General features: G+C 43.3%; 1 protein-coding gene across 1 annotated transcript; it reads left to right on the forward strand.

The window, feature by feature from the left end:
- The first annotated feature begins 4090 nt into the window (after window positions 1-4090).
- Window positions 4091-16141, forward strand: LOC111068850 (titin). The gene is made up of 11 exons (XM_041594915.1): window positions 4091-4797; window positions 6012-6192; window positions 6257-7887; window positions 8036-8798; window positions 13123-13385; window positions 13448-13512; window positions 13576-13647; window positions 13710-13814; window positions 13885-14046; window positions 14134-14283; window positions 14351-16141. Exons 1-11 carry the CDS (start codon window positions 4429-4431, stop codon window positions 14544-14546), a joined length of 3957 nt encoding a protein of 1318 aa, XP_041450849.1. The 5' UTR covers window positions 4091-4428; the 3' UTR covers window positions 14547-16141.
- Window positions 16142-16628: the final 487 nt, after the last annotated feature.

Consider the following 16628-nt stretch of genomic DNA (forward strand, 5'->3'; position numbering starts at 1 on the left):
TACACATGCATACGAGTACATAACGTTAGTGTAGCCTTCTTCGGATATGCAGTAAACCATATTTGTTGGGTATTGGGTATTTGTATGTTGCTTGCAGTGAGCAATTGCGATTACGCTTGCGATTTCGATTCCGAAAACTAACTCCAGCACTTTGGGGCCCATCACTCCACACACCAACCCCAACCCAACCCCAAAGAATGTTCTCAAATCCTTATAAACGCTATGCATTACTGAAATCTTGATACCTAGTATTTGTATATGTAAAATGTGTGTGTATTTATTTTTAATCTATATGAATGGTATTTCCAAAAGACCATTGTAAAGGTGTTGTGCTTTTCTAGAATTTTATTAGTAGGAACATCAACGGAAGGATAAGTTAAAAACAAAACAAAACCAACAAAAAATAAAATAAAGTTTATTTTTTGTCACAATAACGCAAAGTAAAGTTATGATAAAATGAAATAAATATATATAGTATATATATATATATATATATACATGAATTGAATACCTTTTTATACGTGCACTGACATACTTACTTACGAGTATACATATAATAAAAGTTCAATCAACCAAGCTAAGCAGAAACAGAAAACAAATGGAAATTTTCTTTCTATCCGGATTCAAGTTCCCTCTTCAGTTATTTCAATATCTCCGGCTATTCTCTAACAGCACTAACTACGTGTTTCCATCAAATAGTTTTCTTCAAACTCTTTCTGGTTTATTCTTTTCAAAACACTTAACAAAAATCAAAAGCTTATCATAAAAATATATTTATAGTATAACAAAAAACAAAAACAAACAAAAAAAATTATAAAGTTTTGCTGTGATGTACGTTATATATATTTAATTACATAAAATGCAATAAAAAATTTAAAACATATAAAGCATAATTCCAAATTATTACAACAACGTAAAAAATAAAACAAAATCGAAAGCAGAGGAAGGATTAAGAAATACAAAAACATTTTATGCATGAGAATTTCTCCAAAAAAACCAATATTTACGACATACTATAACATCTAAACTTGTCTAGAATTTATGCAATTTTAAATGTGACTATATTATTTTACATTTTTGTAGACAAGACAGGACCCGAGACACTCTCTTCTAGTAATTGTAAAATCAGTTAACCATAGTATTAAAACATGTTTTCAGTGGCATTGTAACGGTGAGCGGGCGTTTTTAATGTTAATTGCATTAATTTATATTTTTAGTTTTGTATTAACTCGCAAAATTTCAATAAAATTCAATGAACGTATTTTTACTTTTTCTTCAATGTGGGAAATTTTTAAACACTTACTTACCATAAAAAAAAAACATGGCTAAGAACAAACAAAGGCCCTCGTAAAGTGCAAAAAAATAAAGAATACAAAAATTAGGCCGAAGATTCTGTGTTGTGCGTATGGACCATAAAAAAAAAACATGGCTAAGAATAAACAAAGGCCCTCGTAAAGTGCAAAAAAATAAAGAATACAAAAATTAGGCCGAAGATTCTGTCTGGCTTGGTGTCCTGTGTGTGCAGGAAAACATTATTTTGTGTCAATTGGTGCCTTAGTTGCTCGACTGAAAGCCAGTAGATGTCATAACACCTTAACTAGGCCGTTCTAGCAAATGAAAGCAATTTCAGGAGTGCCACCACTGCAGTGTTATTCAGTGCAATGGTCGGTTATTTTTAAACAAAATTTCAGATGCGCATCTATCGATAGTGAACGAAATTCCATCGATAGTGATCCACATGAAAACAGAGATATCGATGGCTTTCCAGCTCTAATTTTTGCTTCTTCAAATTGTAGCGGCATTTTGTCGAAAAAAGGAAAAAAAGTTAATCGCGTCACTTAGTATTGTTAGTTATTGTTATACGGTGTGCATACAAAGTTTATTGTTAATCAGCATACGTTAGAGGTCAATATATGCCATGGAATTCAATTCGGCCGACAATAGCTTGGGCTTGGGTCCCGGCAGCCGCAGTGTCTTGAGGGAAATCAACAAAAACGATGGCGGCACTAAGGTAAGGCAATGATCATGCAGTTTTCAGCCAGCTGTGGGCGTGTCCCTTCGACCGATTTAGACAAAAACATTCACTTTCTATCATGTGCAAATAGATTCGATTTTCGATTCGTCCATACCAGGTGTCGGCGTCCCCGCCGCAATTTCGTATTGGCATTGTTGGGCTTCTGTGACGTCGTGACCATGCGCCCGCGCTGCCTCTGGTCTGCTACAAGTAATTCTCTGTTTCTCCTCGTCGTATATTTTCTGTTGGTGCAGTTGTAATGGGTCTTATGGCAGCTGTCGCTTCTGCTCTGGATGAGTTGCCTGCGTCCCCCATTCGATCAGTGTGTTCCATTTCTGGCAGCGATCGGACGTTTACCGGCAGCAGTGACCAAAATACGTACACCCCCTTAATGGGTAATAGACCAGACAAGGTATCAGCGAACTCGGACTCTTTGCAAGGGACTCTGGTATGCAATATGAATATCCATCAAGTGAAGTTTGTACATTACACTGAAATACTTTGGCCGCCTCTTATTTGGTCGAGGCTATGTGCTCTTGACATTTTGTATTGTGGGCCGGCGAAACAGAGTCCAGATGTTGGCAAAGCGTGCCAAAAATTGACTTGACCAAAGTGAAAACCAAAATAAACCCGGCTAACGAGGCGCGCCCTCTTGGGATTTGTGCATCTGGCAGAGGGATCTGTGATTCTTTTGGAAGGGTAAATGCTTAAAGGGTGCTGTTGCCCCAGCCCCTGCCAAAAGGTCATTGTACATGCGATCAAAAAGTGTCTCCCCTCTGCCACCAACGTTGTTCTGGAAGGAGGATATGGGTATGCACCCCCACATTTCAGTCGTCGCTGTCTGCATTTGTTTTCGGCTATTTATAGTCTATTTTATGTTTTATAGCTGCCTGCCTTTTCCCCGTTTGTTTGCTTTAGTTGGGAACCATATGGAATGTCTTGGCTAAAAAGTATTCGAATTACAGTCCAAGTTATATACATCATTTCCTGATTGGGTTCCACTCGGCTCTGCTCTTTCCAGTTGTATCAAATGATATCTTGTCACCTGTCACGCATCGGCCTGCCTCTGCCGCTTCCGCGTCTTCTTCAGTCTATCATGTGATATTCCGTTTCTCTCAAAATATGCAAAGTCAGCCGTGGAGCAATGTGGAGCACTTCCTCGAGTGCACGATGCGCAACAATGGGCCCAGCTCTGACTCTGGCTGCGGCTGCCGGCTACGGGATTGCATGTCACTTGGCATCCACATCCAAACAAACACACACACACACACACACACACACTGTGGGAAGTACAGGGTTCTCCAGCAGAAACTGACTGTCTAACACTTTCATTCATTAGCCGCCACTCGGTCCCCATTTGGTGCCCCATTTTTAGTCCCCCTTGCTCTGGTGTTCGGTTTATTTGCATTGTGTTGCACTTTTGCCTCAGTCTGAGTCTGAGTCTGGGTCTGGTTCTGAGTCTTGTCTAAGGCCTTTCAGTTTGTCTCTGTAATTCCCCCAAGTCGGTTGGCATCTGAGCTGTAGAATTGTTTTTTGCACTCGGCATTGCACTCATTAACGAAACCAATAGAAATTTTCGAGTTCAATTAAGTGTCTTCCATTAATTGAATTGCATTTGTTCGCCCCACTCGACTTAAGCGATCGGAGATCTGTACGATAGATGATATGTGAGCTAATATTTAGAAAATATCAGGAAGGAATGCTTAAGAGTGTTTAATTATTGGATATGGGTCTTCTGGCTTATCCTCATGCCATATCTGAATCTTCTTGTGACGTCTAATCAGTGATAGTGGATGATCAGGAGCTACTAGTGTACCACTCAGGAAAAGACGAGCACGCTGATAATGAGAGGAGAGCGCCCATGTGGGCTGAAAATCCAATAGAGACGACACCCGAACACACATCGGGATCGTTTTTGGTGGATGCCACTCGAGCAGCCAGCGACGTTCCTCTCTCGACACACAAACAAAAATACAAACACAAATACAGATACACATATGGATGCACTGAAATATACGACGCTGAGCAAATTGAAAACGAAAATATTTTTAAATTGATTTCAAAGACAGACCCGAACGGACCAGTAGCCAGCGAGAAACGCACGCGGCGCCGGGTCGCTAGAATCTCGGCTATTATTCAATATATGTATGTACATATGTACGTACTCGCACGGAATAAAGAAAAATCACAATCGAAAAGTCAAAATTTGAAAGTAGGCGAGCCCTCACATATAGAGCATCAGAATAAATAATATACGTACTATATGTATCGAAAATAAGACAGAAGAACACACACGGAAAATCACTGAAATTTGATCATTTATAAGGAATTAAGTGCGAAGTAGTGAACCGTAAACCGTGAACGTTTCGAGAAAGTTAATCGTGCGTTGAGACATTTTGTACGAGTTTTCCGCCATGGATTTCCTCGCGAACATTATCAAACGGCCCCTGAGCATTGGCATGACAGACGCCAGCAGCAGCAGTAGCGGCAGTAGTGGCGACCATTCGTCGACGGACTCATCGAGCTCCAAACCAAGGGATGCCCCATCCGCATTGGCCAGCATGGCTGCTCACACGGATCTGAACCAGCTCTTGGACTCGGCAACAGAGGATTTGCTTCAACTGGAAGAGGATCACAGCAATCTGTTGGGGCTGGGGAATACCGATCCGAATCCCCTGCGCAGCGGCAGGGAGGGCATTCAAAAGCTCCTGCTTGACATCAATGTGAATCTGAGCCAAGTTAGTGCCCACGAAATGGAACATTTGCAGGCCATGAGTGCGGAGGTATGTCATAAATGATCTGCCAAAATATTGTGTGGATCGTGTGCTCTTTGAGAGATTTACTATTGCGTTGTAGTCCATTTTATGTAGAATAATTCTGTTGATTTCCGAATACCCAATTCTGGGTAAGTCAACCTATTTCCTCTCGAATTCGAACTCTTGCTTAAATAGGGTTTCCATTGGATTGGCTTCCCAATCAAATCTCTAATTATCCCTAATTCCATTTGCCTTTAATTATCTGTTACCCAAATCCCAATCTATCATAACCACACACCCATTTTTCCCACCCATTCCCGGCTGACTTTAACCTTGCTGCTTGATGGTAATCATCGTATTGCGCTCTAATTAAATTTCGCGTTTACAATATTGCATCAAGGCCCTGAGTAGTAGACAAAACTCGGACCCGGACCCGGCCCCGGCATTTTCGGATTTTCTTTTCGCATTGCACGAAAGCCGACAACGACCCAGATACACTGCCACCGCCACTGCCCCGTCTCTGTCTATGTCGTCTGGCGCTATTCTGTGGCTTTTTAAATTAATGACATTTGCTTGTCCGTTGGTGAGATGGGAATGGGTTGACGTTGAGGATGGGGCTGGGGATGGGGATGTGTATACGGACGGGGTGAGTGTGCTCTCACATGCTAAAGTGTGGGCAGTGGTAAATGGTTTGCCTATATCGTTAAAGATATGCAGTTTCAATCGAGGTGAATGGGTTCCACAGAGAGTTATATCAACGTTGATGTGTCCTTCATTAATTAAACACTGGGATATTTCCTGCTTCACATGTTCCTTCTGCATGCTTCACAGAAGCAGAGAAACCAAAAAGATCATTAAAGGGTAAAGGGCACTTCTTTGTCTGGTCCCAGATGCCAGCTATTTCCGTCACCAGGTCGTTTTCCATGCCCCTGTTGGCGCCCCTGTGGATCGTACTTTCAGTGTGTCAACAATTCCTAACAAAATCCCCAAGCAGCTGCTGCACCATCCCAACAAATCATCATCATCATCATCATCTCGAGTTTTTTACGATTTTCGTCTGCCAATTGTTTGGATTATGTTGATTTTTCTTTGCTTTATTTTCATAATTTTTCATTCGAGAAGGAATTGTTGTTTCTGCTGTCTTCACATGCCTCACGCGATGCACGAAATTAGCAATTAATTTTCTTTGATTTTATGCACCTAATTGAAAAAGTCTTCTCCATTTCTTCTCCATTCGGCAGATGAGTCCGCTGGCAGTGAAGCAGGGTGTCAGGTCGAGCTTAGAGAAACAAAAGGCTCTGGCAACGGCAATGATCAAATCGCCATCGGAGGAGCTGGAGACACAGCCAGTGGCTCCCAGATTTGGAATGTTCGATGAAGAGGAGATACCAGAGCTGGCTCCACTCAGTGCCGAAATGGAGGGTAAGCGTAATCCGATACAAAGCCAATTGAGAGAAAAATCTGTAAATATCTATGCCATTTGCAGCCCAACTGAAAGCGGATCAATCGGATGCGGATGTCTTTGTGGAGTGCATGTCCCTCAACAGCGAAAAGTTCTCCTGTGATGCGTCCGAGCTGGAGGCCTATTCGAGTGCCCTCAACGATGTGCTGGAACAGCAGCTGGAGCAAACAATCAGTGATCCACTGGCTGGCAGTGTTGCACACAGCACCAGCTACGAGCCAATGGATGTGGACGAAATCAATGAGACCATGGAAATGCTAAAAGGTGTCTTGGGTCCAGAGGATCATCAACTGCTGCAGCAGCAATTCCTCGTGGATGCCTTGCCACCCGGAATGGGTGGGCAACAACAGCCAGAGCAGCCGCCGCAGGAGAGCACAGAGGTGCCCCTGAAAGCGGAGCAACCACAGTCACTGAAGCCTGTCCAGGAAGTTCTACGGCTTGCAGAGAACGGGCCAGAGCAATCTGTAGAGCAGTGCCAGCAGCAAGAAGTGCCCTTGCCAGCAGTTGATCTTCCCCAGCAGAAGGGATCGCCTCAGGAGCAAGCGAAGTTGGAATTGCCAGCAGTTGATCCTCCCCAAGAGCAAAAGGAATTGCCCAATGAAGAGGAAGTGGCAGTTGATTCTCCTCAAGAGTGCACGGAAGTGACTCAGGAGAAAACAGATCAGTCACAGGCATGTGAGGAGAAGGAAGAGCTGGTCAAAACTCTTACGATGGATCAAATGCTTCAGGAGGAGCCAAAAGAATATACAGAAAACTCACAGATATGCCAACGGCAGGAACAGCCGGTCATAGCCCATTCTCAGGAGGAACGATTTGAAAAGCAGGAGCCAAAGGAATGTTCTCTGCTGATGAACAGCAGCCATATCTCCATGGAACACGAGCACGAGCACAATCTTCAACTGGAACCGCCTCAGGAGCCGGAAATACAACAAGTTGTTCCAGCACCTGCAGGGGAACTCCTGAAGAAGCCAGGGGAGCCAGCAGCAGCTCCGCTCTCCCCACCCGTTCCCACTCTGCAGGCAAACAGAGTGTTTGCCACGTTTGCCGTTTCCCTGGAAAAAGCCGACGAGCAACAGCGTCGCACCTTCTCCGTGATCAAGTCGACGGAGGATCAGCACGAGGCGGCCACATCGCGTCGCACTTTCTCCCTGGAGAAGGACAAGCCTCGACGCACTTTCTGTCTGGAAAAGGACATATCTCCGCCCATACCCACACATCGGGCCAAGACTCCCGAGGAACTGATGCTCCTGGCACTCAAAGAGTTCCCCTCACCCGCCCATGAAGACGACCTAGGAACATATGATCAGGCAACTGTTCCAGAAGAAAAACCATCCGATCGGGGGACTGTGGTGGCCGTTACACCTACCCAGCTGCAACGAACCACCAAGCCCCTTTGTCTGGAGCTGGACACCAATTCACCAAGTTTTCCCATGAAAGGTCCGGCTGAGCAGCCCGCACACTTTCCTCGCTCGCCGCACGCTCCGGCCGAGCAGAAGGAGATGTCCTACCTGGAGGAGGCCGTCATTGAGCGCTCGTCGGAACGCAAGCTGAGCATGTGCGCACCGGGAGTCATTGCCAAGTCGCCGGTGACCATACAAGTGACGCATCCGAGTCCAGAGCAGCGCCATCTGAATGAGACGCTGCCCATGGGTGAGGTTTCGGTTTCCCCGTCGCCGCTGGACGGAACCTTTGATAGCGGAAAACGGATCGAAGCGAGCACACTAATGGGCCCCTGTCGGCCGTTTCTCCACTCCCCGGGGGGCCCCCCCCCCGTCCCTCTGAATGAGACGCTCCCAGGGTGAGGTTTCGGTTTCCCCGTCGCCGCTGGACGGAACCTTTGATAGCGGAAAACGGATCGAAGCGAGCACAACTCAAAATGAGGGCACCCCGCTCCAAGGTTCGGCCACGTTTGCCGTTTCCCTGGAAAAAGCCGACGAGCAACAGCGTCGCACCTTCTCCAAGATCAAGTCGACGGAGGATCAGCAGGAGGCGGCCACATCGCGTCGCACTTTCTCCCTGGAGAAGGACAAGCCTCGACGCACTTTCTGTCTGGAGACGAATGCCTCGCCGGCCATGGAGGCCACCGAGAAGAGCATGGCCAGCGAGGACTTCGAGGCCATGGACGTGGACGTCTCCATGCAGGTTGAGGAGGTCACTGTGCTCAGGTCCCCGCGGATGCCGGACCAAGTCCCTTACTCGCCACCAATCCCCACCCATCAAAACCTCACTCGTCCGCCCATCCATGTGGAGCCTGCTCCGGCGGCATCTCCCCAAGGTAACACCGTCGCTGTTGTCGAGGAGCAGGCCCTGTCCGCCAAGGAGCAGGCCCACCTCAGTGCCAGCGACGAAAAGGACGATGTGTTTGTGGAGCACTTTGGGGCCATGTCGCCCGTGACTGATGACATGTTCAAGACGCCACAATACACCAGTAGTGGGTTTAATAATCTGGCCAAGACAAAGTCCGGACTGGGAGAAGCAGCACCCCCCATGTGTCTACGTGAAGAGGGGCAGGAGGATGAGCAGTTCTCCGAAGAGGAGTTTCATGATACCGCAAGTAATACAAACTGTAAGTATTCAAAGCTCTTGTCTTATATTCCTGGAATGCGAGTGCCAGCCATGAAGCTCTTGTAATGGATCTCCACTGTACATCGCTTCCTTTGCATGTTCGTGACCTTAGGCCATCAAACACTCCCCGTCCCCAATCCACCCGCATCCCCATTCCATGCACCCTTTTTTTTAGCTTTTGAACTTGAAATTAATGCATTCCATGAACTTTCCAACCGGCTGTCGCACATAACGAAATCTAACTGTAAAAATAAATCCCCGCACATGCAAGGCAATGAACCTGAACTTCACAAATCGAGGGGCAGATAGAGAGAGAGAGAGCAGAGCAGGGAGAGTAGCAAACGGTGAAACAAACAGGAAACCCAGCAAAAACAGCAACTGCATTCACAAGAACAAAAACGTGAAAGGAAAGTCAGCATCTGAGATCGAAGTCTTAGATACCCTTGAATATCCGTTGGTCCATTGACAGTTGGTTCTTATCCAGTTGTATCTGAATCTTATTGACTTAGTTATGTACAGTTGGACTATCTTTCGACCTTCTCTATGTTACAAACATCTGCACCATAATCAACATACCCTTCCTCATGTCATACACTTTCACACACAATGTAAATTAGGCGCATAATTTTTTAATGTAATGGAATCGGTCGTACGTGTGTGTGTGTGGGAGTAGGGAAGGGGTAGTAGTGCACAAGTTTTTGTCTGCACGTTTTGGTTGCTCTTCCTGTTCCTGCATTTTTATGCTGCCCTCTGCCCCGAAAATGCCGCATTGCCCGCTCCCTCCCTTCTCCACTCACACACACACACACAAAACAAGAGAGAGGAAAGTACTCTCTTTGGTTTAGAGCGCTCTCTGCTCGCTCCCCGGTGGAGGCCTTATCAGCAAACATCGTATGCGGTAATCATCGCCAACTGAAGAAACCGATTCGCTGTGACGTCATCTTGTCCAATTGACGAATTGCTGTATTAGTGGCCTGATGAGCGCATTTTTATTTTTGGCTAATTAACAAAACTCATGTCTTAATTTGAAAATTGCCCATGTATGCAAATGTGGGATTTTATTTATAATTATTTAATGCCTGTTCAGCATTTGTTATATTTTAAAACCTTTGCGAGCTCGCGCACATCTATCGTTATCGCTGAATAGGTAAATGCAACCCTGACTATCCCTCACCCCACAAATGGACACACACATAAACGACAGCAACAGCAAAACTGAGAAACTTCCTATTGCTCTCTCTGGCCCCATCATTCATAGAAGCAAGACTAGACTACAGTGAAACCTCTTAAAGTAGGAAGCTGTCACCTCTCTTCATTGATATGCTAAATATCCCAAAAAAAACACACACTGAAAGATATTAATTGTCATGCATTAACTAAATGTGTTCCTGTACTATGTGTTCCAAACTTTTGCATTCTTCCATAGCGATGTCACACTGTGGTCGAGCTCATGGCGTTCATGTCGTACTATGGGTCTCAACTACCACTTTTGTTGGACAAAACACATATTGCAAAATTAAAAAAAAACCTGGTTTTGATCACTCTGTATTAGAAAGAGAGTGACCATAAGCCACATTCGCAAAATCAGCTGTGCAACCCATCTGTGGTTTTGTATGCCCAGAGAAAGCTAAATTGATTCGCAAGGCTGTACAGAATGTGTGTGCCACACAAAAACTAATTTAAAAAATCTTGTTTCGTTGTCGAGTTATTAATTTTGGCCAACAAAAGTGGTCGTTGGGACCATAGTGCGTTGTTCGCTCTCTCCCACTGACACAAACAAACACAGATATGGATAGGCACATAGGAATTCAAGTTAGAACTCTCCCTACCATGCACTTTTACAACTGCAGCTGAGCGAGAGAGAAAATGGGGAGAACGTACTGCTCCAAAACATACAACGTGTACACAATGCTCTCTTTACTATGGGGCTCTCTTTGCGCACTTGCTGCATACGCGTCACTGTCACACACTCCAGTCAGAATCTGCCCCCACTCTAGCTAGCTCTCTCGCTCTCTCTGTCTCTGCGTGCGTGCGCTGGTTTTCTTATTGGAATTGGGGAGAAACGTAAGCAATAAGAAATTCCATTTCAGTTAGTTTTCAACGCTCGCTCTGCTTGCCCCGCCTGGCCTGGCCGTGACGTCTTCTCTCGTCTTTCGATTGGCGCAACTGCTAAACCAGAAAATGTAATTTTCAGTTGGAATATAAATATTTCGTTTATCCCGATTATGGAGAACATCTCCAATTGGTGTTTTCTTAGGATTTAAAGCTAGAAATTAAAAATATCTCAAGCAGCTGTGCGCGAAACAAAAAAAATCTTAAGAAAACAACCAAAAAGCATCAATAAAGCCACAAGATGTGGAAAAAATTGATATACGCGGAGAGTGAGAGCGTGAAACTTCATTGTGTGATTCGGTGATTCGCTCCACGAGAGAGTACCACACTGTCTGTGTGTGGGCGCTGCGTGGTTCACGGTTAACATGATTGTGAGGAAAAAACTGTGAAAAATCTTGAAAATGCAAAAGTTGTCAAAACGACACGCAATTAAAGTGCACTTCAGTGTAAAAAGTTTCTCTATTTCTCGGTCGCACTCTGGCAGTTTGTTCTTGCTCTCTCTCTCTCTCTCTCTTCTGCATCACTCTGTTAATCAACCCACTTTTAAACCTCTTTTTGTCGATTGCATAAAATGACTCACAAGTCGCGATGCAGCGGATTCTCTTTTGTTTTGTTTTGCTTTTGCTATTGGTTCTGTTTTGGAATATGTTTTTAAAATACAAATACTGTTGTTGCCGCACCCCTGCGTCCGCGTTGCCTTCCTTGGATTCACAGATGACCTGCATGTGGATGTGGGCCTGCCCGGGTTCTCATTTTACTATTTTTAAAGCCGCCCATTATTGTTCCCTTGAGGGGAGAAGGTATTACGATTCCCACACAAAGTGGACACATTTCTTACATTTCTTTGTAACATTTCTTTCTATCTATCTATGGTCCGTCTGAGGTTCCATACAAACCGACAAGAAATCCAATCCCTAACTTATATAAATTTAATCAAAATCGGATACTATTGCATGTGCCGATATTGAAATGATAGTCAAGGGTATCTAAAGCGTTGGCCTCAGCCTCTGAAATTTGTTTATATATTTACATTTATATATATGTATATGTATGTAGATGGTAAATAATGTGGCTTCTGTGCAGAACATGGCGCACCTCATTTTGTCCCCTCGGGAGGGTGTGTGGAGGGGGTACTCAATGGTGCAGAGTTCCCTTTATTTTGAGTCATATCTTATTTTTTCGTGTTTGCCAGAAGAACAATGGTTCTTCCTTCCTTCCGCTTTGTGTAGTTTTTCGGCGAGTCACACTTCCACACACACATACCCACACACACTCAATCTCACACGCATTTAAAGTGAAAGAGAAAGAAGGGAAGAGCAATAAGAGAAAGATTCGACAGCTGCTTGTGTGATTAGATAGGGGCAAAGAAAGTAGAGATAGTAGGAGAAGACTCCACATCTATTCCAAAAGATGAGAATCGTTAAATACTCTTTTTATGGTTTCCATTAAGAAGAGCATCTAAAAGTCGACTGCAACAAGTGAAACATGGATATTAGAGACGAATGTATTCCTTCCCATAGCCATTTGTGAATCTTTTTCACAGAAAGAGCATCTAAAATCCGATCAAAATAAGGTGAAATGGAAATTTCTCAGACAGCCTCTAGATTTATAGTCCTTAGCTATTCCTTTCTCTTTTTCATAGATATTAGAGATAGAATACAATTACCTGCATTCCCTCCTCCTTTTTACAAAAAGTATGAAAAACCGAGTAAGTACATATGTACACATGTAAATGCATACATATGTATATTGGTAAATAGAAGATAGCTTCCACTACATTCGTAAACTATTTCTTCATCGTTCTACTAAAACAAATCATCTAAACATGCGACCTCCACCTTATCCCCTTGCTTGTACCTCTCACGTCCCGCCGTTTTTTATCTCAAACCCTCTATGATTGCCATTCAAGGGGCGTTTCTTTAGCCCCTCACACTGCCCCCATCTGTGTGTGTTTGGTAATTCCTTCTCAGATCAGAGAGGCCGGAATCGTATTGTCTTGACGTTGACAGTAATTACAATCGAAACTATAAAGAAACAGTGACTAAAATCTGATATGTTTTTTCTCTCTTACTTCTCATCCAACAACAAAATGAACGCGCATGCACCACTCACACACACACACACAAATACACAAACCCACACGCTGCACGACCATCCACATCCATCCACAGTAATACTCAACTCTTCAGATTTCGATTACTTGTACACAAAAGGCAGCAGTAATGCCCCAGTGGATCGCAGCTCGTTGTTATTGAAGTTTGATCCGTTGCTCGGAGCTCCGGTGCCAGTGAACCATCCACAGCAGCAGGAGCAGGACCTGCTCAATATCCTGGGCAACCATAATAAGAATAGAGCCCTGAGTCCCACATGGGAAGAGCACGAATCGAGTGGCAGCAATCAGTCATTCGTCATTGAATCCAGTGCCAAAGAAGTAGTCCAGAAGTTTGGGTATAAACCGCCAGTGGATAGGACAAAAGTGAGTAAAAAGTGAGGATGGTGTGTTACCTAAGATTATATTCGTTTCATTTCGTTTCTTAGAAGCATGCTAAAATGAGTGTGGACGTTATAGACAACGATTGCAATAAAACCTTCGATAATTCCAAGTATGTAGCAGCTGCCCCATTCAAAAACGGATTGTACTCTAACATGTTATTCCTATTGCACAGCATTAATTCGGAGGACAAATCCCACACCTACAACAACATGGATGAGCTGGAGAAGAAGATCAAAAATGAAGTGTAAGTATATGCAGACTCATAATGAACAAATACTGACTCGATTCCCCACATATTACTTTTAGAACCCGCTCAGAGGACATTGAGAAGAAGCTCAAAGATGCAGAGCAGCGTGAAGAGGCGCTCATTAAGCGCATTACAGAAAAGGATAAAACAAATTCAAAGCTTACGTTAGTCCCGCCCTTGCGATTAAACCACCTCCAACTAATTGCTAATTGTTCTATCATAAATCATTTGCAGTGGCGTCATCGAGGCCTACGAGAAAGCTATAGCAGAGCTCATCAGCGAGAAAGAGCAGCTGACACAGAACTACGAAAGGCAATTGCAGGATGTGCAAACTGATCGCGATGCAAATTACCATCACTTAACGTCGCTGGAAACGACATTCTCCGATCTGCATGTGTAAGATCTATCTATCTGTCTCTATCGATCTATCCGGCATAACCCGTTGTTGAACCAATCTAATATGATACTGTCATATTATTATAGGAAATATGAAAAGAGCAAAGAGATGACCTCACAGCTGAAACACAGCGAGGATACGCTGCTGACGGACAAGAAACAGTTGATGGAGAATCTGCGATTGCAAGAGCAGCGCTACGAGAAGATGAAAAGCCATGCCATGCAGCAGCTGGAAATGTGAGGCCGAACACCATTAACCATCTACCCGGAATCAATCAATGACTCCAATTCATTCCTATTTCAGTGCCAATAAAAAGCTGGACACCAACACAAGGGAGCATGCGGATGAGGTGAAAAAACTGAAAGCTTTACTCAAAAAGGAGGAAGTGTCGCGCGTCTCAACGGCCGAGCAGCTGCAGCAGAAGTCGCGCGAGAATGCCGATCTGCTGAAGATCTGCGAGGAGCTCATCTACGGCAAGGGCCAAGGTGGTAGTAGTTAAACTCTCTCCAACGGATTTGCCTGGAATGTATTTTATACGTTGCTGTAAACGCGCGCACACACACACACACACACACACACACACTTGGATTCATCTGGCATGTAGAACGCATACGCATCTTGTGGCATGTCTGTCTATCAGTACGAAACTCGTGCCACGCCACGCCCCCCCATCACCCATAATCCCCACATTACATGGTGTTCTATTAATTTTTTTCTGTTGTGTGCTCGTTACTTGAATTTTCAAATTCATATGGTTTAGTTATATATATATGAAGTAATTCATGGTGTATTCCCAATGGCTAACGATCCGATAAACACATTATACTATTTCTAGATTTTTAGTTAACCCCGCAAACACTCACAACCCACACAGTCCACCCAGCCACCACCCCTTATACCCAGCGGAACGCTTCGGGGCAGATCAATTGAGTTTTTCCCTTTGAGTTCCACAGACGCCTTACGGGTGCGCCGGCCCCCACTCCAACATATATGTTACTAATTCTCTATCGAATCTGCCTACTGAATTCTGTTCTATGATATTATCGCGCGGAGTGATCTGCTGTCGCGACCCCAGAACTGTTTTGTTTTGTCCTTTTGTGGTTCTGCAAATGGCTAACGGAAGCAAATCGATTAAATGTGCAAGAAAAATCAATCAGATCAGAATAAAACAAGAAACATGTAAAAGAACAGCGTACGCTCGAGGCGCGCCTTTACTAAATGTTTAAGTTTAAATTTAGTTTAATTTAAATGAAAATTTATAATAGTTGCATTAAGCATAACTCTGTATTACTTACAAGTACTAAAAGAAGAAGCGTAAAAAACAGAAAGGAATCATACAAAAAATACACGCAACAAATTATTTATGCATAAAAAGCCATACAGATGTATTTATTTTGTTTTTTTAATTGTAGCTTGAATCCTCATTTGCTTTGCTCTCGAAGAGGTTGCCTTAAATAAGAAAAAACTTAGTTGAAACGAATCGAACGAGACCCGATCCCCTCCTCACACACAAGCACATACTCGAAAATGTTGAGCAAATTTATTGTAGCTGCTTTTGTAGAGACACACGCCCGAAAAGAAAACACTCTTGATGAATTTTACTTCCATTTATGACATTAACTAAACTCTAAGATCACACGGAAATTGTTGAGAAAAACGTTTTATAAGGCAGCGGAAACGCAAACTAAACCCAAATGCAAGTAGTTTGGAGACACAAGAAACCAAAAAGAATTGTATACAAAAATTTGTACCCAGTCCATGTAATCAGAAAAAAATGCTACTTCATAATATATAACGGCATACATATATATTTTTCTAAAGTAGTGAAACACAAACACCATAACACAACACATGCGCTTTTAAGAGGAGTACATATTGCGAAAGGAGAGCAGAGGACAGTACAGTACAGTACGGTTTGTTGTTTGATATTTGAGAATGAATCGGTAATATATGTATATCAATGCGCTGTAAAAAATACACACATAAATAGTATTAAAACATGCCTCCACATACGGCAGACGATGTGTTGCTAAGCATGTGTATGTAAAAGTGATCCAAGTTGCATAATTAAATAAATACAATATGTAATTGCAAGAAATATCGACTGTTCTGATTTATAATGGGAACACTTACATATTTTAGGGAACAAAAGTCTAATAAAACAATAGGAATAGCGATAGCCACGTTATATGTTTATTTATACTGGCGGCTTAGCTGAAGCCGATTGCTCGGTCTTATGCTCGGCCAGATAGATGTCACAGAAAAGGAGAGAGATTTTTCCATAGACTAATTTGGGCTCTGAGAGCACATCAGGTGCCGAACGTCAGCGTTTACATTGCATGTTATATGGCTTGATTTATGTACATTGTTATGGTTTTTAATTCGTACATATTTTGAAAGTCAAGCATATCAGATCAAATATCGTATTAAAAGTAGTACACTGTTTTAAATTTAGGAAGATTTATAAACGCGATGGACCTTCTTAAAAGTTGCCTGCTATCTCAAAAGTGTGTAGTAGTTTAATATTATTAGTCTTATTCAATTTTTATTTACATCTTTAATTTTATCTTTATTGTTTTTT

Source organism: Drosophila obscura, unplaced genomic scaffold (genome assembly GCF_018151105.1).
Source record: "Drosophila obscura isolate BZ-5 IFL unplaced genomic scaffold, ASM1815110v1 contig_4, whole genome shotgun sequence".
Lineage (NCBI taxonomy): Eukaryota > Metazoa > Arthropoda > Insecta > Diptera > Drosophilidae > Drosophila > Drosophila obscura.